The sequence below is a fragment of the Tympanuchus pallidicinctus genome, unplaced genomic scaffold (assembly GCF_026119805.1).
Source record: "Tympanuchus pallidicinctus isolate F22 unplaced genomic scaffold, pur_lepc_1.0 scaffold2, whole genome shotgun sequence".
In the NCBI taxonomy this organism is placed as follows: domain Eukaryota; kingdom Metazoa; phylum Chordata; class Aves; order Galliformes; family Phasianidae; genus Tympanuchus; species Tympanuchus pallidicinctus.
In genome coordinates, this window is record NW_026294721.1 from 8,110,098 (window position 1) to 8,132,271 (window position 22,174).

At 37.6% G+C, this 22,174-nt stretch overlaps 1 protein-coding gene across 2 annotated transcripts in view; it reads left to right on the forward strand.

Moving 5' to 3' along the window:
• The window catches only part of FAM193A (family with sequence similarity 193 member A), a 98,744-nt gene that overhangs the window by 43,978 nt on the left and 32,592 nt on the right, over positions 1-22,174 (forward strand). For both annotated transcript variants that reach the window (XM_052683048.1, XM_052683049.1), the window contains exons 9-20: positions 2,639-2,716; positions 4,217-4,329; positions 4,479-4,721; positions 6,621-6,774; positions 6,872-7,051; positions 11,457-11,708; positions 14,046-14,244; positions 15,529-15,801; positions 16,125-16,407; positions 17,605-17,791; positions 18,659-18,889; positions 20,579-21,422. In XM_052683048.1, the coding sequence (XP_052539008.1) occupies positions 2,639-2,716; positions 4,217-4,329; positions 4,479-4,721; positions 6,621-6,774; positions 6,872-7,051; positions 11,457-11,708; positions 14,046-14,244; positions 15,529-15,801; positions 16,125-16,407; positions 17,605-17,791; positions 18,659-18,889; positions 20,579-21,422 (3,037 nt within the window). The remainder of the gene's footprint in view (positions 1-2,638; positions 2,717-4,216; positions 4,330-4,478; positions 4,722-6,620; positions 6,775-6,871; positions 7,052-11,456; positions 11,709-14,045; positions 14,245-15,528; positions 15,802-16,124; positions 16,408-17,604; positions 17,792-18,658; positions 18,890-20,578; positions 21,423-22,174) is intronic.

The following is a 22,174-nucleotide window of genomic DNA, read 5'->3' on the forward strand; positions in this document are numbered from 1 at the left end:
CAGGTTTGTAGTACTAATGCACTCCTCTTTCATGGGTATACATTGTAATAAAATTCAAGCAAATCGTTTGTTTGTGTCAGCACCTTTATTTGTGACTAGCTCAGGTCTGAGGAAGATGTTCAAAGTATCTGAAATACAAGAGTTTAAATAAATGTAGTCTGTGCCTCCAGGTCCTAGTATTTTCCTTACCAAGTTTAGATTGTATTTAACTTGAGAAGTCTGAAATATATTTGGATCATTACCATAGGTAATGGCTAGATAATCATATGTACTTTGTGGGCATTTCCATTTTTAATACTGCTGGCTCCCATAGAACGAAGGAATACAGAGCTGCCTTTGCACAGCGCCTTGAGAGCACAGAGTTTCTTGTTCAGCTCTCTGTTGAGGTTGTTAAGAGTCCTGGTGAGCAGAGTAGAAAATAATTTTTGTATTTTACAGGCATATTTGTTGGTGTTATTTTGTTATCTTTATACTACCTACGTAAATCAAACAGGGTAGGAAATTGATCACTTTGACAGATGGAATTTAGGATGCTCAAAGGTACTGTCCACATGTGATAGATTTTAAAGTATTACAGGATATTTGATGCTTCCAAACGTGTGCAAGCATCAGAGTTTCTTGTAGGAGATCATGGTTATATGTCAGTTCTGACCATACTTGGTTTTGTTTTATGATTAAATCTGTTTCAGAGGGAAAAAGTACTTATTCACCTGCCTGTCTCACTTAAGCATGTCTAATTGATCTCAAATGCTTCTTAGCCTTTGAATAAACAGGGCAGAAGGAAGAAGCGTGGCAGCGGACATTTTTTCCCCCACTGGGCAGCATTGCTAGTGTATTTGTTGCAGATATGCAAGATTGAAATGTAAATTTTTCTTTTTGATACATCTGAATTTGTATCTTCAATGTCCCAAAAGATTTCTTGGGCATGAATCATGTGGTTTGTGTTGAAGCTGCTTTTGTTCTACTGAAATAACAAATATTCATGGATGGAAAAAAAAAAAAGATGGTACAAGTGATAGCCTGTTATTCATGGAATTAATAAGATACTTGCAGACAGGGCTATAGGAAAGACTGCTAAGCTGGAAGTAGGAAAACATTAATTCCAGCTCCTTCCTCCATTAATAGTTGAGAGTACCAAGAGTTAAACCATACTATTTTCCTTGTCAGTTTCTTGGCAGGCTTGATTGAGTAGGCAGCTCCCAGTTAATGCATTGGCAATTTTAAACAAGTGTAGGTGCCTGTCTTTAATGGTAACATGTCTGGGCATTGAAAGCTATGAGTTCTGTTGATTTTGAATGTAGCTTTAAGGTGCTCAGATGGCGATAATGCAACCAAGATGAAATCTCTCCCTCTTCTGGTCTCAGGCTCTGCAATAATTAGTAGTGTCTAAGAAATGGTACCAGTGCTTCAAGGATATTTCATACATGCTGTTCTGTTTTAAAAGGCACATACATGAGCACAATTAACTCTTTTTTTTTTTTTTTTTTTTTTTTTTTTGCAACTCCTGTAGCCTCACAGTACCAAGGGAAATCAAAATTCACAGTAGTAATTAGAATTCCATGCTGCTGATTGTGTTACAAATTGATTAGGTGAAACTCTGCCACTTAACACTGTTTCATATTCCCAGTTTTAGAACTTCACTTTCCCTGGTTAAATAATGGTAGTAGCAATAACTCCAATTAATATTCTGGCATACAACTTCAGTTCAAGTATGAGTTTTGGGAGACATTTCTGAAGAAAAAAGAAAGATTGCAGTGGCATAACCTACTGAACTCTGATTTTTTTTTTTTTTTTTTTAACAAATCTTTATGAAGAAGATTGGTATATTCCAGTGTTAGAATTCTCTTTATTAACAAAATAAATGGAAAAAAAAATAGATAACCTAAATAATTTATTTTATTGACTAGCAAGCCAGTGCTCTTAAAAAGGTGCAACATACAGCAAGAGAAACTTCTATTCTTGTGTTTTGCTCCATTAAAGTTCATGGAAATTTTTGGTTTTTGTCAGTGAGTTTGTTCACTAAATCAAAAAAAGTTGTTTCCATGCAAGAAGTTGTGGACTCTGTGCATTTACAGTGTGATTCGAGGCCTACTTGTTATAAAATATTTTTCCAGCTTTAAGTAAATCACAGGCCTGAAATACATAGAGATAAAAGGAGTAGTGTTAGTCGAGGTCACTACTTCATTTTATGTTTACTCTTCTAATTTTTTACACTCATAGATTAGTTTTACATGTGGTACATGGGTTGGCACTGTGCCTGTGTTGAGGCCTTGCCAAAACTCTTGTCACTACATTTTAATGGATTTCAGTGGATTTGAGATGTGGAAGATTTAATGCCAAGCACGAGTTATGAAAAATACTATGAAAATACTTAATTTTTTGAGAGGAAGAAGCAAATACACGCAAATCCTTAAGGAATAATAGTGGAAAAATCTGACTTGAAGTGTAAATGAATAAAAATTATTTATTTAACTGATTCAAATAGTAGGGTTAGGAAATAAAATAAGTGACTGAATATGCAAGTGCTTGAAAAATGATACAGGTAAGTTACATTTCACAAAACTTTGATAGAACAACTGACTATAAGCATATGATCTCTGTGATTAAACCACTGAGTTTTCCTTTAATTCTGTTTTAGATGGCAATGAAAACAAAACAACGCATGCTAAAGGAAGACTGGGAATTTTTTAAACAGAGGCGTTTTATTGAAGAGCAGGTAGGATTTTTTTAAACCATGTTAAGAAATACTAATACTCCATGTGTATTTCAAAATGCAAATGTTTGAGCATAGTGTATTATACTAGTTCTGTATGATCTGGTTGTGTGACTATGCCAGGCTTTAAACCTGATCAGCTAAAATACAAAGCGAGATCCAAGAAGAGTTACTAAAAGGTAAAAATAAGCACTGTGGTCTTAGCACTGAATATGCAGTGTTAAAATTCTTGATGCTATGGAAGGAGAATTCTCTGTGCCTCTGAGTGGGATCTAAAACGTTGAGCATAGAGCTGCCTTGATGTATGTGATAGGGAGTATTGTGTTTGAGAATGTATCAAATTCTCCTGTGTATGCAGAGCTGCGGATTGAGAGAAACAGCAGCAGGGCAAGATGATTGCATCTATTCAGACTTTGGAGCTGGGAATCCTGGAGAGGGCTCTTAAATTTGTTCTGGGGGTAAAGCTTGAGCAGAGCTACCTGCTTGATTTTAAACTGTAGCCAGGGAGGGGCCAGCTGTACTTCTCTGTATCTGCTGTTTAAGACACACTCTATTCTCTAGCCTGAAATTGTTCAAGCGTGTATTATCCTTTCCATAATAGTATACAGTGATTAGGCTGAAGCCAAGATTGGATCTCTGTTCATGTACCACTGTATGGAAAGACATGCTAGTCATGAGTTAGAGCGTATGATTGTATGTTTTAGTAAACTTAAGTTTAAATTGCTCAAAAAGGTCATCAGTACTTTTGTCTATATGGAACATAAGCATTTGTTAGCTGCAACTTCAGAGCATCGGTTGAACAGGGCTCCTCAGAGGACTTGAGGAAAAATGCTCTTTTTACTTGATCCTAATTGGGCTTAAGTGAGCTGTAAGCAAATGGCTGCTTGGGTAAGGGTCAGATCTGTAGCTTAGGCATATCCTTGTTTAACCTAAGGTTTGTAGGTATCTAATGAAATTAAGTGCTTTCAGGATTAGGCGTCTGCCAGTTGGGGGTTATTTGGATTTTCTTTTTTTCACTAGAGTGGTGAAATCTTATTTTGGGCAGCTACTTCTTTGCTTGAGTTTATCCAGTTGTGGCTGCACAATTAGTCCTAATATTTTTTTCTTTGCAAGATAAGGATGAGTTTGCGTTCTTTCTTCATTTGTCATCTGTGTCCTTTGTTCATACCATGAAACAAGATGAGAACTGCTCAAGTTCAGTATTTGTCAGCAGAAATACCATGCAGGATGCAGTTACAAATGACTAAAGGAGGTGGACATGACTACTTTACTTTTTCATAGAAGAAACACAGTTTCTTTTGAAGTTTGAGTGCCAAAAGTGTGTTGTTTGTAAATTAGAATCTTTTAACTTGTGGTTAAAACACTACTTTGATAAAACTTTCTTTTAAAATATCTTGCCCAAAGAACCCTTTTTTATTATGCCATTTGTTAATCAGATGTGCTATTGAATTGTTAATGGAAAGACTTGCACTACTAAAACAATGCCTTTATAATTTACTTCAGCTTAATAACAAGAAAGCACTAGCTGGGGAGAACAACTTCACAGATACAATGAGGCACATGCTGTCATCACGTTTGAGCATGCCTGACTGTCCCAACTGTAATTATAGAAGAAGGTGAGCAGATGTTTTTAACTTGAAATCGTAATAAATGATTTATTTCTCGTGTTAGAGGAAAAAAGGAAACATTATTACAAGAAAGAGTCTGGTTACTTCAAATGAATGCTTGAAGGTCATAAAAGTGTGTAATCTTAATTCTTGAACAGATGTACTTGTGATGACTGCAGCCTTTCACACATTTTGACGTGTGGCATCATGGATTCTCCTATAACGGATGATATCCACATTAACCAGTTACCACTGCAAATTGATTCAGCTCCGGATTATCTATCTGAGATCCGCCCACCTAGTATGTCTTCAGCAAGTTCAGGATCGGGTTCCAGCTCACCTATAACAATTCAGCAACATCCGAGGCTGATCCTCGCAGACAATGGTTCTGCGCCAACTTTGTAAGTTCTCAGTTTTAAAAATTTGGAATACTGAATTGAACTTCAGAAGGCAAGTTATGCAGGCTGACCACTGTTAGATAATTCTGTTTTAACATCAGAAAATTATAAGAAAATAAGTTAATTCTGATACTGAATTCAGAAATCCTCCAAGTCCAGTTCTATCCATTGTGAAACAAAAATCCTGATTTTTTTTTTTAATATTCCGAAGATTTGGACTTAACAGCACTGCTAGATGTATGCATCATATGTACTTTTCTGCTTTGAGATTACAAGCATGCTTTAAGGCATCAGTTTAAAATAGCACATTTTCTTAATTTGAACAAGGTAAATGGTGATATTTTTTCTTTGAGTAATGGTTGCTGCTTATGATGTATTTTTTCTTTAGTTCTTAAAAAGCTTTTATTAGGCTTCCTGAAGATGTGTTAACTGGAGAATTGCATCAAGAGTTCTCCCTGTCAGAAGTGTTTGCCACCCTTTCTTATTTTGTTGAGATCACAGTGAGATTCGAGGCTTTAGTCTAATGGCAGACTTCTGCCTCCACCATAATTCTGGCAGTATAAAACTGGTGGATTGACTTCTGTATGCAGTTTGGGCGGAACTAGCCATCAGTCTCTAATCAGGTGAAATTCCAGAAGAATGTTTTAAAGAAATAGGAGAAAAAAAAGTCTTCAGTACTGGTCGGAATGCTACTGAAGTACATGATGATTGTACAGTCAAGGAATTGTCATTAGAACTGTGTTAATGTGGTGTGATGAATGATGGGAGCACAGATGAAGGATGCTTCTGATGAAATGACTTTACTAAGTTCAGTTTCCTGTTGCATCCACTGCAATGTATGGTTTACACTTCCGTAACAGGACTAGAGTTTCTGTATCAATTTGGGACATGTTTGAAAACAGGTTATGTGGCAATACAGTTTGCTGCATAAGCATGTTTTGCTATTTCTGTGAACTTTCATGAGCTTTGATGCTGAAATTGAAACAAAGAATGCAGAATTCAGAAAATAAACAAGTTGTATCCAAGTATATACTGTGTAAGTAGTCTATTTCATTATTTTTTTTTTTTAAAGGGAAATATCACTGCTTCTTGAGGGAGAGGCATTTCTTGTATTGGACCTAACCCTGCTTGTTTTATGTTCTTGTTGCACATTTGAAGCGTGACTTATGGTGCCATCACTTAAATTTTGGTGAAGTGTCTCATAGAATGTAAAAAGATACGGTGCTCAGTGTGAGAGCTGTTTTTTAAGAGCTTTGGATTGCTGTAAAAACATGAATTAAAGAATCTTTGCAACATTTCCCTAGAATGGGTACTAAAACATGCATGTTCTAGCTGACTGTAAAAGAGGAAACAAGACTTCTGTTAAGACTGAAAGCAGGTTAACAGGAAAGCACTTAGGTGAAGGGTCATTTAGGAACTAATTGCAGTTGAGAAATTCAAGATTTACTTTGACATGTTCAATGTTGATTACTTAAAGTTACTTGTTTGACATATTGTGTATGTATTATATTGTTTTGTCACTTCACACTTTCTTTAAGCAAAATCATTGGCATTTTTTCATCAAATTAAAGGTCATCTGTATCCTGTCATTACAAAGACAGTAGATTTCTTGGTCACAAGACATTGATGGAATAATATCTTACACAGAAATAGCAGAGAATCTTGCTTTCTGTTCTGGCATGAAGCCACTGTATCTAGTAGGAGTGTACAGAGATTGCTTGATTTTATTTATTTATTTATTTATTAATTTGAAAAGTAAGGTCAGTTAACTCAGAAGAGTTGAATTCCTAATTGGGATTTTTATACAAGTGATGTTCTCAACTTTATTTTTGGTGACTACTTTCTTCATAATAACTGAGGTTACTAAGCACTGGGATTTATCTAAGCCTCTTTTCCTCTCAGTGGTAGTGATGATGAAGATGTTGCACCATTATCAGCAAAGTTTGCTGATATCTACCCACTGAATAATTACGATGATGCAGAAGTGGTAGCCAACATGAATGGAATTCACAGTGAGCTAAATGGCGGAGATGAAAACATGGCATTGAAAGATGAGGTACAACACTTAGATTGTCTTTTTTCTGGCATTTGGATCTTACTGCTGAAGAAAAGCTTGTCCTTCACTCCCATGTTAATGAGTTAATGTTACACAGTCTCCTCAGGTGAGCAGTACTAGCAGCAGCTCCTCAGAAGCAGATGATGAAGAAGCGGATGGAGAAAGTAGTGGTGAGCCACCAGGGACTCAAAAGGAGGAAATGTCTCTAGGAAAAAGGGCATTAAGGAAAGATGAAGCGAAAATGGATAGTCCACCACCTTCTTACCCTAGTCAACAGGTATTGTAACCTATGAAGAAAAAAATACAACCTTTTAGTAACATCAGAAATTTGACTGTCAATATGAATTATATCTTCAACTTGAATATATTGAGTTATCGGTAGGTAGCTGTGATATCTAAAATATGTTTCAGTTGATTGTCTATTGTCCTAGGTAATATCCTTTTTTCACAACCTGAAACGCATTAATTATATTAAAGATGTTTTCAATAGAGGTGATTTCTATCTTGTCCTTATATGAATGAAAAACAGATACTAAGAAATGTATCTTGGTGGTTTCAGCTCGGTCTTTGTTAAATGTTGGTGTTATGTGAAACTGCTGTTGGGGGGATTACAATGAGAGCATGTTGTTAATGGGTGCTTTTTAATGTCACATCTGAGGACTAATTTGCCTTGCTGAAATGCTGGGTAGTAGCTTGTTGTATGGATAATGTGTGGGTTTTTTATTATTGTGTGTTTTTTTGGGTATTTGCATGTTTTCTTTTTTTGTTTTCTTGCTTTTGTTCAAGGTTGTTGCACTCTCTTCTGTAAGTTCACTAAAACACACAGGAAACATTACCCAGAGTATCTGCTCAGCAGGTAGTGGGGTCTGGTTTAACAGCTAAACAAATAGTTCTATGACCATCAAAATAATTCATCTGATGGACTTGTCTTTATGTTTCTTTCAATCTGAGTTATCCTACAGTTCTAACATGAGTTTACTACTTTGAGAGAGGAAATGTTACTCTAAAAATCACTCTTATTGTACAAAGGATTCTACGCCAATGGAAGTCTTTGAGGGGTTCTATCCTCCCCCTCTACTTTGCCCTGGTGAGGCCACATCTGAAATGCTGTATCCAGTTCTTGGCTCCCCAGTGCAGAAAAGACAGGGATCTCCTAGGAGTCCAGCAGAGGGCCACAAAGGTGATTTAAGAGCCTGGAGCATGTTCCATATGAGAAAAGACTGAGTAACTGGGTCTGTTCAGCCTGGGGAAAAGAAGACTGAGGAAGTATCTGAAAATGTTTAAAAACATCTAAAAGGAAGTGGGAGACAAATGGATGAGGCCAAGCTCTTCTTGGTGGTGTGATAGGACAAGGAGCGGTGACCTAAAACTTGAACAGAGGAGATTTCATACAAATATGTGGGAGAACTTCCTTTATGGCATGGTGACAGAGCACTGGAACAGATTACCCAGAGAGGTTCTGGAGTCTCCTCCTGCCAAGACTTTCAAGACCTGGCTGGACACCAGGGTAGGTTGTAGGGTACCTGCTTTAGCAGAGGGGTTGGACTTCATGAACTCTTGGAGATCTCTTCCAACCCCAGCAATTCTGTGATTAGTTGATAGTCAGGTGGGAGCTGCTGTTAGGTGTCCCCTGTGGTTAGCATGTCTGTAAGGCCTTTTGGTGGAAGGATTTTCTAGTGTCTTTTGAGTATTAAGCTGTAACTTCTCTCAACAAGCTTGTTGAGAAATCTTTTTTCTATGTATGACTTACTGATGCAGTAATTAAATGTGCTGAGACATCTAGCTTGTCAAGCTAACTGGAAACGGGTGAACAGATTTCACATTTGTTGTAGAAAATCAAATGATGCTGAAATTATATAAGTCTGCTTCCATTTCACCCTACAGTTTAGGTTACTTCCCTAAGATGTTATTTAACGCTTTTTTTCTGTTTGCTTTGGGGGGGAAAAAAATTCTGAAGAACTCCTAATGACTTTTTTTTGCCTGATAATTTTTTTTTTTTATCAAGGCTGAGTATTTACTTTGTAATGCTGCGTTCATGTGATTCATTTCACTGATGTGTTGGAGATCATTTTGTACCATCTATTGAAATTTCTAATTTCCTGCCTTCATTAGGCAGAATATCAGCACTGAAAAGAGGTGATCATTTCCCTCTACTCAGTGTTGGTGAGGCTACACCTGGAGTGTTGTATCTAGTTCTGGGCCTCTCATGTAAGAGAGACCTGGATACCGTGGAAGGAGTGCAATACAGGGCTGCCAGAGATGATGGAGGGCCTAGGGAACCTCTTCTTTGAAGAGATGCTCAGAGCTGGGACTCTTCAGCCTCAAGACGAATAGGTCCATGGGGATCTCTTTGCTGTTTCCATCACGTTGAAAAATCATGGCTGTCAGTTGAAGTTTCCAGTGACTGGAAAAGAGGGAATATCATTCCTGCTTTTAAGTGAGATAGGAAGACCTGGTGAACTAGAGGCACAGAAAGATCATGCAGCAAATCTTCCTGGAAGGCACATTAAGACATGTAGGAGATGAAGAGATGATCTGAGACACTCAGCACTATTTCACCAAGGGCTGATCATGCCTGCGCATTCCGGTGATCTTGTGCATTGGTGGATTTGTGCACTAGCTTGGAGAAGAATTCATTGACAGCAGCCCTTTGGAGGAGGACCTGGGGATTCTGATGGATGAGAGGCTTGAAGGGAGGGTGCGAAAAGGATGGAGTCAGACTCTGCTTAGTAGTGACCAGTACCAGGTCAGGAGGCACTGGGCACAAATGAGAGCAACATTCAGAAGATTCCATCTGAACTCCACAAAGTACTTCTCTGCTGTGAGCATGATGTAACATTGGCACAGGGCTGTCCAGAGAGCCTGAGGGGTTTCCTCCTTGGGCATCTGTGAAAGCAGCCTAGATGTGAGTCTGTGCATCCTGCTCAGGGTGGTGTTGCTGGGGCTGGGCTTGGCCCAGAAGGCTCAGAGGTCTCTGCCAAGAAACCATTCTGTGATTCTGTCATTAATTGATTCCATCGACTTCTTAATTCCACTTTAAATTCCTTTTTCATACCAAGTACCCAAAGGCTGGTCAGAATCAGATTTTGAATCTTCACATTGCTTTTTTTGCTTATTTTTCCTCTTTTTAATTTGTTATTAGATTATTACTTGTTGCTTGTGATAATACTTGTTTCAGGAGAAAGTTGTATTTGCTCTTAATAGATCTAATTCATTCATTTGTTGTATATGGTTTAAGAAATCTTCATGTTTTGAAAAAAACCTTTGTCAAAGGCTGTAGTATTTCTAAGTTAAGATGAAGTGTTATGTGTTTCTGAGAGGAAAGCATGCATGTTGCAGAGAAATGCTACCTGTCAATTCTTTTCTAGAAAGCTAAGCTAAGAAGCTACTGTTGCTTCTTGGAAAAGATGTGTAAAGCCTCATTACTGGGGAGAAGTAATAGCTGGGAAGTGTTCCTGTATTCCTTCTGGTAAAACTGTCTTTCAGTAAAATGTCAGTTGACAGTCGTAGTAAAGAGTACTAAGCTGAGAGAAGAAAATGGACACAGCTCTTTCCTGAGTGTCTTTTCTTTCAGAGTACCTGAGTCCTTTAAAGACTAGAGTCTGAAGATGATCAGTAAAAGATTCCAGGAAGGCATGCATTTATTTGTAAGGCAGCTGCATAGTAAGTGAATTTGAAAGGGACCTCTGCAGTGGTCTAGTCCTACCATCCTACTCAAAGCAAATTCTTCAGGAGGAGCCTCAGCTCTGCTCTGTGTCCAGTTGGATTTTGAATATCGCAAAGGATTGTAGGCTTCAAAACTGCTGTGGATAACGTGCTTCAGTGTTCAGCCACCTTCACAATAGAATAAGTACATAAACACTTGGAGTGGAATTTCCTGTATTTCAATCCATGCCTGTTTTTTCTCATCCTTTCATGGGATACAGCCAAGAAGATCCTGGCTCTCTTATCTTTGCTTACCTCCTCTCCCTGAGTCAGGTATTCATGCACATGGGTAAGATCCTCCTGAGTCTTCTCCTTGGAGGCCGAACAATCCCAGCCCTCTCAGTCTTCCCTAGATGTGTGCTCTAAATCCTGAATCATCTCTGTGACCCTTTGCTCCAGTGTGTCCTCATTTATTGTACTGAGGACCCGTCAGTCCAGGTTTATCTCACAATCACTGAGCAAAGGGAAAAAATCCCTTCCCTTGACTTACTGGCCATGCTCTCTCTAACTCTCTCTAACTCTTTTTCCAACTTTGTCAGCTAATCAGCCCTTACCACTACTGTTGTGTGTACTGTTTTTCCATATACTTGGGAAATTGTGAAATATAAACATCCAATTCCATTTTTATAGTGGAATTAATCTAGCAACTATCTCATGTTATCAAGGTTTCCTCTTCCTGCCTGTCCTTGATAATTCGATACAAATTATCTTACTGTCACTGATAGGAGGTATTCAAAATCTGGTATCAAACTATGTTGATCTTGAGAGCATTCCATGCTTATCTAAGATGAAGATCCTCCATTAGTACTTATTAATTAATGTTTTTTCATGATGAAGGAATTTTCCGAATGCTCTGGATTTATTAATAGATGTATTCAAAAGCAAACTGTATTTATGATTATTAAGAAAAAAGGATGTATAGAATTATCTGATTATATTGTCAAGTACATTGATTGTATTTTGTTGTGCATTTACAGGCTGACCAAGGTCCAAATGCTTGTGAATGTCATGTTTGCAAACAAGAAGCTTCAGGTCTAACAGCCTCTGCACTTGCAACTGGGCGCCTGCCTGCTGGCCATCAGTTTATGAATCCTGAAAAGCCTGCACATCCTGCACTTCATCTTTATCCTCATATCCATGGACATATACCATTGCATACAATTCCCCACCTTCCTCGTCCACTTATCCATCCCACCTTGTATACAGCTTCCCCCTTTACACACAATAAGGTAAGCCTGTCAAGGTAGATGTGTCCCGATCCTAGGAAATTACTGTATGCTGGCATAAATTAGCAGGTGACTGAGTATCAGTAAAACTGTAAACATTGCTTTTTAAATCGTTGTCTGTTTGGATTCTGATTCCCTGTTAGAGGGAATAGTGAAGTGTGAGGAATGGGGCATAGTCAGAACTGGAGAAAGGCTTGCACAGCAAAACTAAGAGTAGTTTGCAACAGGAAGACTGATAATTTCCTTGCTTTTAGAAAGAATTTAGAGTCAAATGGGTCTGGAATGGTGGGAAGAGTAATGAGACTTTCGTCAGTATAATAGGACTAATTAAATCTTCATTTAATATATAGGAGGTCAAAATTTAATATTCCATTTTGGCGATAATGTTCTGAGATTTTTAGTTCAAAATGCTAGCACTTTTTTATTTTTAGACAGTTAGGCATAGGAGTCTTTTAAATGATTTTTGTGCTTTGAGAGAACTTGGTTTTTTGCAGGTTCTGCAAAATTCTTTTGACTCAGCATGTAATTAATGAAAAAGCAAGTGGTACAGAGCATGGATTAAGGCCTGGTGTCTCCTTTTGGAAGCATGAATCAAAAATTAGGAATTGACATTGATGTGGTGCCATTTCACATATTTCATTCAGTCAAACTATGAGCCCTGCTTAAAGGGGCAAAGACTGGTTACTATGATGCATTCCTCTCACCTTCCTTTTTTTGATCCAGAGATCTTGTGGTTGCAAGGAGAGAAGATTAGCTCACTGTGATGATCATTGAGTAATTTTTAGCATCGCTATTAACATCAGCTTTGTTTGTCCTATCTTACTGTTACCTCTTCCTTCTCTGTTGTGTTGTGTTGACGTTTCTTAACAGCCTACAGCCTTTCTTCTGACATCCCAAATTGTTGCACCATCTTCTGCCATCCTTCTTGCATTCTTCCCCATCCCTTTGTAGCAGTCTACTCAAGCTGCCATCCATGTGATACCCTTATCTCTGCTGTCATTCTTTTCAAGAGATCTTTGCATGGTGGAACATCTGCAGTGTATTTTTGAGGCTACACCAGCAGCCCCATGTGGAGTGGCAAGCTGCTAGCACTGAGTGGCTTTGTTGTACTGCCCTGATCTACTAGTTCTGGCACAGCACCTGAATCAGCTGGGCTCTGTGTGTTTTTGTTATGTGGAAGCTAGAAAGACGTATATGGAAGCTGAAGCTTTAGGGAGCTTTTGTATTTGAACAGCCAGATGAATTTGGCAGAGCTGGTAGTAAAGCAGCTAATAAACCCCATCAGGTCAGGACTTGGTTCATTATATCATGGATAGGCTGTTCTGTTCCTGTGATGTTTCTTTTGTACCCGCATGTGCAAGTTTTCTTTTACGGAGGATGCTTGAGCTGCTTCAGCCTTCCAGATCAGTCAGATAATGAAAATGTCTGGATTAAAAAAAGAGTAATTGGGTATATGATGAGTTTTCTTCATTGTGTTTAGATGTTAGTGTCTGAAATGTTACTGAACTCAACTGATACTTATCTACATCTGTCTAGGTTTTTCATTGCATTAAATGTAGTGCAGAAATAGGATAGAATCACTTCCCTTTGGCTTTTTTAAATGTGGTGGAAATTGAACATAATGCTTGCACTGCTCAAGGTCTCTGAACCCTGAGCAACAACTTGCCTTTATAAAACAGAAAAAGTATTTCTGCGGGGTTTTTTGTTGTTGTTTTTGGTTGCTTTTAAGAACAGAAGGTTGCATTCATTGCTGTGAAGTTTTAAGTCAGGAACCTGTTAATACTTCTAGATGAGAAAAGCAGACAAATAGAACCAAGTTGAAAATGATGCTTTCAGATAAGTGTTTTGTTTTTCTACTGTGCTTGTTTCCAATCCTGAAGTGTTAGTAATCCCTTTATCACAGCTGCTTTGTGTAGTAATGGTTGTCATGTCACGGAGGATTGCTTTTAGCATCTTGGGCTTTGGAAGGTAATAATAATTCCTATTAAGTTGTACATTGACATAAGTACTTTTTTAGATGAAAAGTGAGGATCCACCAATATATATTAACCCAAACATTTTTGGAGGATGCTTTGTTTTGTATTCATCTGTTATCAAAACCTGAAGGAAAAGTTTATGATCATAAAACACACACTTGTACATAAAATCTGTGTAACACATTATCTGCTTTTAAAAATCAACAGAGTGATCTTTTTATCATTCTGGGAAATAACGTTTATTACCCTTAGCTTTTTATGACGCCTTTCACAATTGAAACAATTTATGATTTGAATGTTGCTGTTGGAGTGACTGTGTAAGCAAATAGAATATCAATGAGGAAAATACTCTCTATTTTTGTAGGCATTACCGCCAGCTCCAGTTCAGAATCATTCAAACAAGCATCAAGTATTCAATGCATCTCTCCAAGATCATATTTATCCAAGCTGTTTTGGGAGCACTCCAGATTGGAATAGCTCTAAATTTATAAGTCTCTGGGGATCAGAGATGATGAATGACAAGAACTGGAATCCTGCTACGTTTTTGCCTGATACAATTCCTGGTGAGGTTTTGTTATTACTTGACACTGACTAGTTAAAATCCTTATGTCATGCGGTGGAATGTGGCACTTATTTCCAGGAATGATAGGCTTCATCATCATGTTCTTAAAGAGATGGGATTCTGGCAGGGATTTGCTGCCATTTCTACTTGAGTGGGACTGAAAATTGGAAAATATATTCTTACATCTTAGAAATAGGACTCCAAAGGCAAAAGAATAACAATGTTTTTCACCTCTGCTCACTGTAGAAATATTTTCATCTTGAATGTTTAAGACTGCAAAGAAATTGGAAGTCAGGGAGAACTTAAGTTGCTTTTTATCTGCCACAAAGATCTGCTTATTTTCTATAGGATTGCAAGAGCACTGGTAATGTGGTACTGCATTCTCTTCCTTACCTTGCACAGAAATAAACCTTGTCATTCCAGAGGCATACATGTACAAAGAGGTTGATTTAAGCCAGGAAGCTTTTGGAGATATTAATGGTTGAAGTTAAATAGAAGAGGTTAATAGAGAAATAAGTGTGTATGTGCCTTTCCATTCACCTCATAGCAAAGAAGTAGAAAAGCTCTTGTAAAATGTAATTTGTGTGAAAAAGGAAGCCTGGTTTTATGTCTGAATATTTTTCAGAGTGGTTTGCTGTTTGCTTGTATCGAGCTACTGAAGTGATGTTAAAAAGAAATGAAATGGAGAAACTTACAGAGAACCTCACCAGTAGTGTAGCTTGTCTTTGTGCAGACTTGGTTAGGAGTACCTTTTCTAAGAGGTGGTTGGTGGCAAGCTTCTGTGGGAGGTCTGATCACAAAGGTGTTACCATAGTTAGCTGGAATCATTAATAATTAAAGATGTCTCGTACCATGTTGATAGAAGAATGTGCTGCTACTTCATGTGTTGCAATTGTTGCATGGCTAATGTGGACTTCAGATATTGAAGTTTACATGCTTAGCATGTAATAAAGTATCCAATTTTAATTCTTCAATAAATGTATATGGGTCTGTAGCATCTTTGCTACTTGTTTGCACATATATCAGGATTCTTAAAACTGTAACTTCAAGGTTGTTGACTTCTGCTTTGAGACTTAGTAGCACATTTTATTGCATCTGTATTCTGGGCAAGAGGTCCTTGGGAGGGAGGGGATCGCTTTGCTGAACTGATTAAGCCAACTTGAACGAAGTGTCCTTGTTGGTCTTGTAACATCCTATCTAAATTATTACGTGTTTAATTCTGAGTACCATAAAGACAATTCTGTAATTCTGTGATACTTAATTATTCTGTGCACTTCAATTGAAGGGAATGATATACTAACGCCAGCACTCTCAGAAATAAGACCCGAAGCACTTCCTACCACATCTAGCAATGAAGGATCAGCAGTTAATGATGGCAAAGAAAAGAAAAATGCTGCAAAGAAGAAATGTCTGTACAATTTCCAGGATGCCTTTATGGAAGCTAACAAAGTTGTCATGGCAACCTCTTCTGCTACTTCTTCTGTCTCCTGCACAGCTACTACAGTGCAGTCAAGCAGCAACCAATTCAAAGTATCATCTAAGAGACCTTCATCAATAGGTAAGGATTTCTAATTCACACACTTTTTAGTAACTGTCTCCAGTACACATCGAAGTTCTATGTATGTTTGCTGTAGTTTGTATTATCTTTAGTTGGTGTTCTTAATACTCCTGAGTTTTAATCTCTGTATTCCTGGCTTGAAGAAATTTTTAAGGCATCTTAATATTAGGATTTGGGACTCCTGGTAGGCAGATCAGGAAGTACTACATAGTTTTTAGAGAGGCTGAGAAAGTTTACCACTTTAAGTGACTGCTTGGGTAATTAATTGGAGACTTAATTTCTTCCAGTTGTAATGTTGTTTTTTTTTTCCCCTCCAAATTTAGGTGAAGTGTTCCACAATATTAATAAAGAGGACCATAGACATTCTGCACCAGTTGCACCACGAAATAGTCCTACCAGTTTAGCATCGCTTCCTTCGCTGTCTCCTGCTGCACTGTCTCCAGCTTCTACACCCCATCTTCCAAACCTTGCTGCTCCTTCTTTTCCCAAAACTGCTGCAACAGCCCCTGGGTTTGTGGATCCCCATTCAGGTCTTTGTCCTACTACAGTTGTACCTCCTACTTCCACCACAGACAGCTCTGTAAGTGCCCCACCAAGTGTCTGCAGGTGAGTCTGGCGCTTGGGTGATAGAATCAGTAAAGCATTGATTTCGGCAGAGTTGTATCTGTTGTTCCATAGCATGTGCTGTCTCACTGTTCTGCTGGGCACTAGCAGAAGTAATGCTAGCTCTCTCCAGACAAGAGAAAATAGTAGGTGCATTGCTCAGACTGACTAGCCAGGAAGTTTGAGCTAACTAGCAGTTACCTGTTGTTATATGTTATGTTTTCTCGTATTTTTCCCCTAATTAGAATACTGAATTTGAACAGGTTTTTTTTTTCCTCCCACTGTTTTGATCACTAATTTTTGATAAATTTCCTTTTCTGGGGGAGCTGGAAGAGTGAGCTTCTTGCTTCAGAAAGAAGATGCACATACATTTTGGCATGTGAAAGGTTATGGCGTTTTCACCTTGCTAACATATGAACAAAGAAGTAATAACACTAGATGAGATCTTCCTTTAAATTAAATACTTTACAGTTACAGCAAAATCAGATCTGTCATTCAGTCCTTCTGGAACCACGATATGTTCCATAGTTAAGCAGCCCTTTGGAGGGGATAAAAAAGCAGGGTTTTTCAATAAGCAGTTACAAAGCAGTGCTTACAAAAGTGTAACTGCTTATTGAAGAGACCTGCTTTTTTTTTTTTCCCCTCTCAAAAAATTAAGTGACAAACAGGATCTTGTGGCACCATCTTGTTTTTAGCTGATCCTCAATTTTTTAAGTTGAGAAAAAAAAATGTGTCTAGAACCAGGGGATTTTAGGAATAAGTTGTGGTATGAAGAGAGCTGTGCAGTGCACAAGTGATAAGGCAGGTGACAGTTTCAAAACCATTCAATATTAAAGCTAAAAATTTCTGCCTCTGAAATTATTTTTCCTGGTTTAAGACAAAGAAGAACAGTTCCACAACTCACTCTGTAGGCTGCTGATCTAATGAGGCACCTGATGAGTTTTTCATAATTCACTTTGCCATGCATGACTTTTTTCTTTCTGCTTCGTTTTGAGCATCTCCCTTTGAAAGCTACTGTATGAGGGCCTTAGAATTTGATACATCACTGGTGATTGACATCCCAGTTTGAGAATCATTGTTCCTGGTAGATGTACATATAGCCGTATGCTTTTTTGTTTCTTTTCTTTCAAACATTATTTCCATTATTATCCAGATTTTTTTATTTTTTTTTTTTACCAACTTTTACTTAATTTCACACAGTGATCCTGATTGTGAGGGCCATCGCTGCGAGAACAGTAACACTTATGATCATCAGCAGTATGATGGAGAGGAGAGTCAAGATGAAGACAGCTGTTCAGAGCACAGCTCAAGTACCTCAACATCCACAAACCAGAAGGAAGGAAAATACTGTGACTGTTGTTACTGTGAGTTCTTCGGCCATGGCGGAGTAAGTTGCTGGATTTTCAATTTTATTTTGCTTGTTTTATTAATGTATCATCAGTTGCATGGATCTTATTAGACTGCAGCTAAGTGGGAGTTGTGTTGGAACTCACTGAAGACATAAGTAGCAAAAGGAAGTTGAGTGTGTGGGCAGAACTTAATTTTCCTCTTTGAAATGAAAAATCGAAACAAGACCAGTTGAAGGCAAATAAAAAGTAATAAAAATGGCTAAAATGTAAAATGTAAAAAACACTTTAGCAAGCAGTTAACTTGGATAACAGATCCCATGTTTGACTGTGAAACTGCAAATGGGCATTCTGCCACGTAGATATCTTCATGAGTGTGTGCACTTATCTAGGGTAGTGTGATTATTTATAATGTGGTAAGTTCAAGTAAAAATGCACTTAATAGAAGATGATTTATTAAAAAAAAAAAAAAGTATTTGTAGCAATTCTATCTATAGAAATCTCAGTTCTTGAAGTATTCATTTAAACGTGATACTAAAAAAAAACCCAACAACTATCCTTAAAGAAGTCAGGCAGTGTAAGTTTAAATAACATTTTTATCAAAGGAAAACCCAAACAATGCATTCTCTGTTTTTATTATTGTAAACAATCTACCTTAGTGGAGCATTTTGATAAGTGCTGACTTAATTTAAAAGGTATTTTAAAGAAATAGACTTCACAAGTTAGCAACAAGCCCGATACGTCTGTTGCCTGTTAAATACACCTTCAGATATGCTTACAAACAACATGGAATTCAGTGTTCTGGTTTGAACTCCTAGTTTTTTTTAAGGTCTCTGCAGTTTCAAAATCTTGTGTTAGGTCAGTGAAATTTAGATTTAGTCACAAAATATTTTCCTGATGTCCTTCAGCCACCAGCTGCACCAACCAGTAGAAATTATGCTGAGATGCGAGAAAAACTTCGTTTACGTCTGACCAAAAGGAAGGAGGAACAGCCCAAGAAACCGGATCAGATCTCTGAAAGGGAAAGTGTTGTTGACCATCGAAAGGTGGAAGACTTGCTACAGTTCATAAACAGCTCTGAAACCAAACCAGTTAGCAGTTCTCGGGCAGCCAAACGAGCAAGACATAAGCAAAGAAAGGTAAGATAAAAGAGTGTGTTTATCCTAAATCCTCACACTTTTGAATCTGTAAGCATGTTTTGTGACCTCCCTGTAAGTATATGACCATGTGCTGACTTGATAATAGTGGCCTACTTGGTTTTTTGTGTCATTTGTGATGGTTCTGTCTGTTTGCTTAAGTGAGGCTTGCTTACTTTTGCTGATGCTCTCTTAGAAGTTACTTAGACTAGGAAGAGTTCTCACAACGTTGCTGTCATGTTCTTAGTCTCTTTATGTCATCTTTATGTGGGAATTTCCCACACAGTTAATCAGTTTCAGAAATAAAAATCTGATTGTTGCACTGAATGGGCATTTTAGAAGTGCAGGAAGTTAGAAAATCAGTGTCTCTTTATTGGAATGATAGTTATGATGGATGACTGTAGGAAGGCAAAAAACATGAGATTAGTGCTTTTGAGAAAGTGGAAAAGTCAAGTTTTGATATTTGTAGCATGATTGCATTGGGCACCTTAAAAGGGGCTCACAGTGACACAAAGACCATCGTAAGTTAGAGTGAAGTGCAAAGTTGCAAAGGAGTGGGCAATAAAAAAGAAAATATATCACTTTCAAATGAAAATTAGTGAAAACATGTAAAGCAAAAAAAAAAAAAAAAAAAAGCCTTTTAAATTTAATAAGGAAATTATTTTCCAAAAACATTTGCTGAGTTAACAGAGGAAAATGATTTTTCTAAGTTGAACAAGAGGAAAAATTGCTTTTCTTATTGCAATTTAGTTATCAATTTTAAGTGTGAAGTTGAAACTGTTTAAACCAACTGAGGTTTGTTGCTGGAAGTTTTTGTATTTTGATAATCATGTTATGTGACTTCACAGTAACTATTTTGTGTATGTGGCTTAGTTTGCTGGCACTAATTCTGCATGCTGTAATGCTTCCATAGGTTCGAAAGACCTGGTATTCCCGTAACAGGGTGATGGGGCTTTTTGCATGACTTCTATAACTGTGGAAAAGGAATCCTCTGTAGATGCTTTGAAATGTGTGAGAAGAGTATATAAATACAGTTGTTCTCGGCATACAGCTTTCTTTTTGCTTGTCATGCAAGATAAATGTTGCACAGTTTCAGGAACTTTCAGTAACAGCTGGTAAAAGTCCTTTATATCTTTGTTATATTTAGTTGTGAGCTTGCTGGTAACAAAATATCATCATCTTTACTGTTCTTGACAGCTTTTAATGCATCTTAGATGTGCTTGCTGTTGTGTTTTGAGTTGCTTTTAATGATTACTTCTAATGTTAAACACTGGAACAGAGAAGCTGCTGGCATACATAGCAAGAGAACAGATAAGTGATGCAACCTATGACAAAAACTTCGGTTACCTCAGTAATACACAAATAGGTGAAAGAATCAAGTGGGAAATTTCATTTTCAACGTTTTGTTCTTGTGATTTTAGAAATCTTTGGTATGAAGTTAAGCTTAGCAGTAGCAAAGAGAAGATGAACAGTTGGTACTGACAACAGTCAGGTGTGTCACAGAAATTCCAAAAGGATTTCAATGTACTTTAAAAGGCAGCTTTTTTTTTTTTTACTGCATGCTTGTGGATCAAATAAATTTGTTATGCAAACATTCTGAGACTTAATGTTTGCACAGAAAAGGAGTAATGACAGCTAAAACTTGTTTTCAAAATCTGTGTCACTTCCAGTAATCTAATTGTTATTTTGTAGCTTGAAGAAAAGGCTCGACTTGAAGCAGAAGCCAGGGAAAGGGAGCATCACCAGTTGCTTGAAGAGCAGAGGAGGCGAGAGGAGGAAGAAGAAGAGAGGCTGAAACAAGAACTACAGCGGCTTCAAGAACTTCAGCAGTTGAGGGCTGTAAAGAAAAAGAAGAAAGAGCGAACAAATAAGGACTGTCAAAAGGTGGACGTGCTTACTCAAAACTGTCAGGCAGCAAAGGAATCTGTCCCAAATGCACCTGAAGACATTCAGAATGGTACACTTGAGCAATCAGAAAAGATAGAAACCTCCTCTGGTTCACTGTCGAGACACGTGAATCACACAGAACAGAGGCCGCTTTCAGAGGCAGGCTGTGAACCATCCAATGCTGTGAACACTAGAGACTCAAAACTGCTTTATCAGAAAGAGGGGAGCGTAAAGCAGCATGAGCCCCTCTCTTTTCTGCTTGATATTATGCATCAACATAAAGAAGGAAACAACAAACAGAAACTAAAGCAAATAAACAAACCGTGCTCTGAACAAGTGAAAAAGCCTGTTGAATCCTCCAAAGCAACTGAAATTCAGACTAAAACCAGAAACCAAATAGAATCCAAAGCAAAAGCAGCAGAGCTCCCAGTGCTTGCAGAACCTAAAAAAGAAGAGAAGAAATTAAACAACAACAACAAAAAACAGTTGAACCACATAAAGGAAGAGAAAGCACCCATCACAAGTGAATCCCCTTCACCAAGTGAGCAGCAGCAGAATAATAAGCTAATACTTGCAGATTCTCCTCAACCGAAAGGCAAGAACAAGAAAAACAAGAAGAAAAAAGGGGACAAAGTCAACAATTCCATTGGTAAGAAAAATGAAGTTGCTTGTTCGTTTTCTTTTTTTACTGTTACTACTTAAGTCCAGAAGCTTAAAATCGTTTTTTACTCAATCTGGTAATGTAAAACAAATCCAACAGCAAAAGTCCAGAGAAATTGGTGTCAGGAAAAACTCGGGTCACTGTAACTTCAGTTTGTTTTTCAGGGTGCTCGCTGGTGATGCACAATCTAAAGATAGCATTTTCCTTTTAGGATATGTGTATATGCTTCTAGTGAAGAGATGTAGAAGGCTTTAAAGCTTGAGTAAGGTAGCATATGCCTCTGTTTTGTCAGGTTTTGTATGCTAAGAAAGGCAGTCTCATCCATAAAGCCTGTACTTGTTAAGAAATATTCCATATATTAAAGCATGAATTTGCTGAATTCCATTCTGAACTTGTGTAAAAGCAAGGATGTTCCTCAAATAGAGTTGAATTTCGTCTAAAATAGTTTTAATCTGTGCACAAGGAAAATTATTGGATTTTGTTGTTGAAGAATAACGATTCGTTTATCAGTGGTAATAATTATTTTCATTTACTATTTGCATTAACAGGTGTAGTAAACCGATTTACTGTTTTTTTTCACTTGCCAGCGTGAAAATTTTAGTGAAATGTTGTTTAATTAAATATATTGAGTGTGTTCTCCATGTGAATATCAGCTTGTGCTAGGAAATAGGTTTTATACACCCGATAAGAATAGTAAAAGCGTAGAAATTTGAGTGAACTCAAACAAATTGCACTGACAT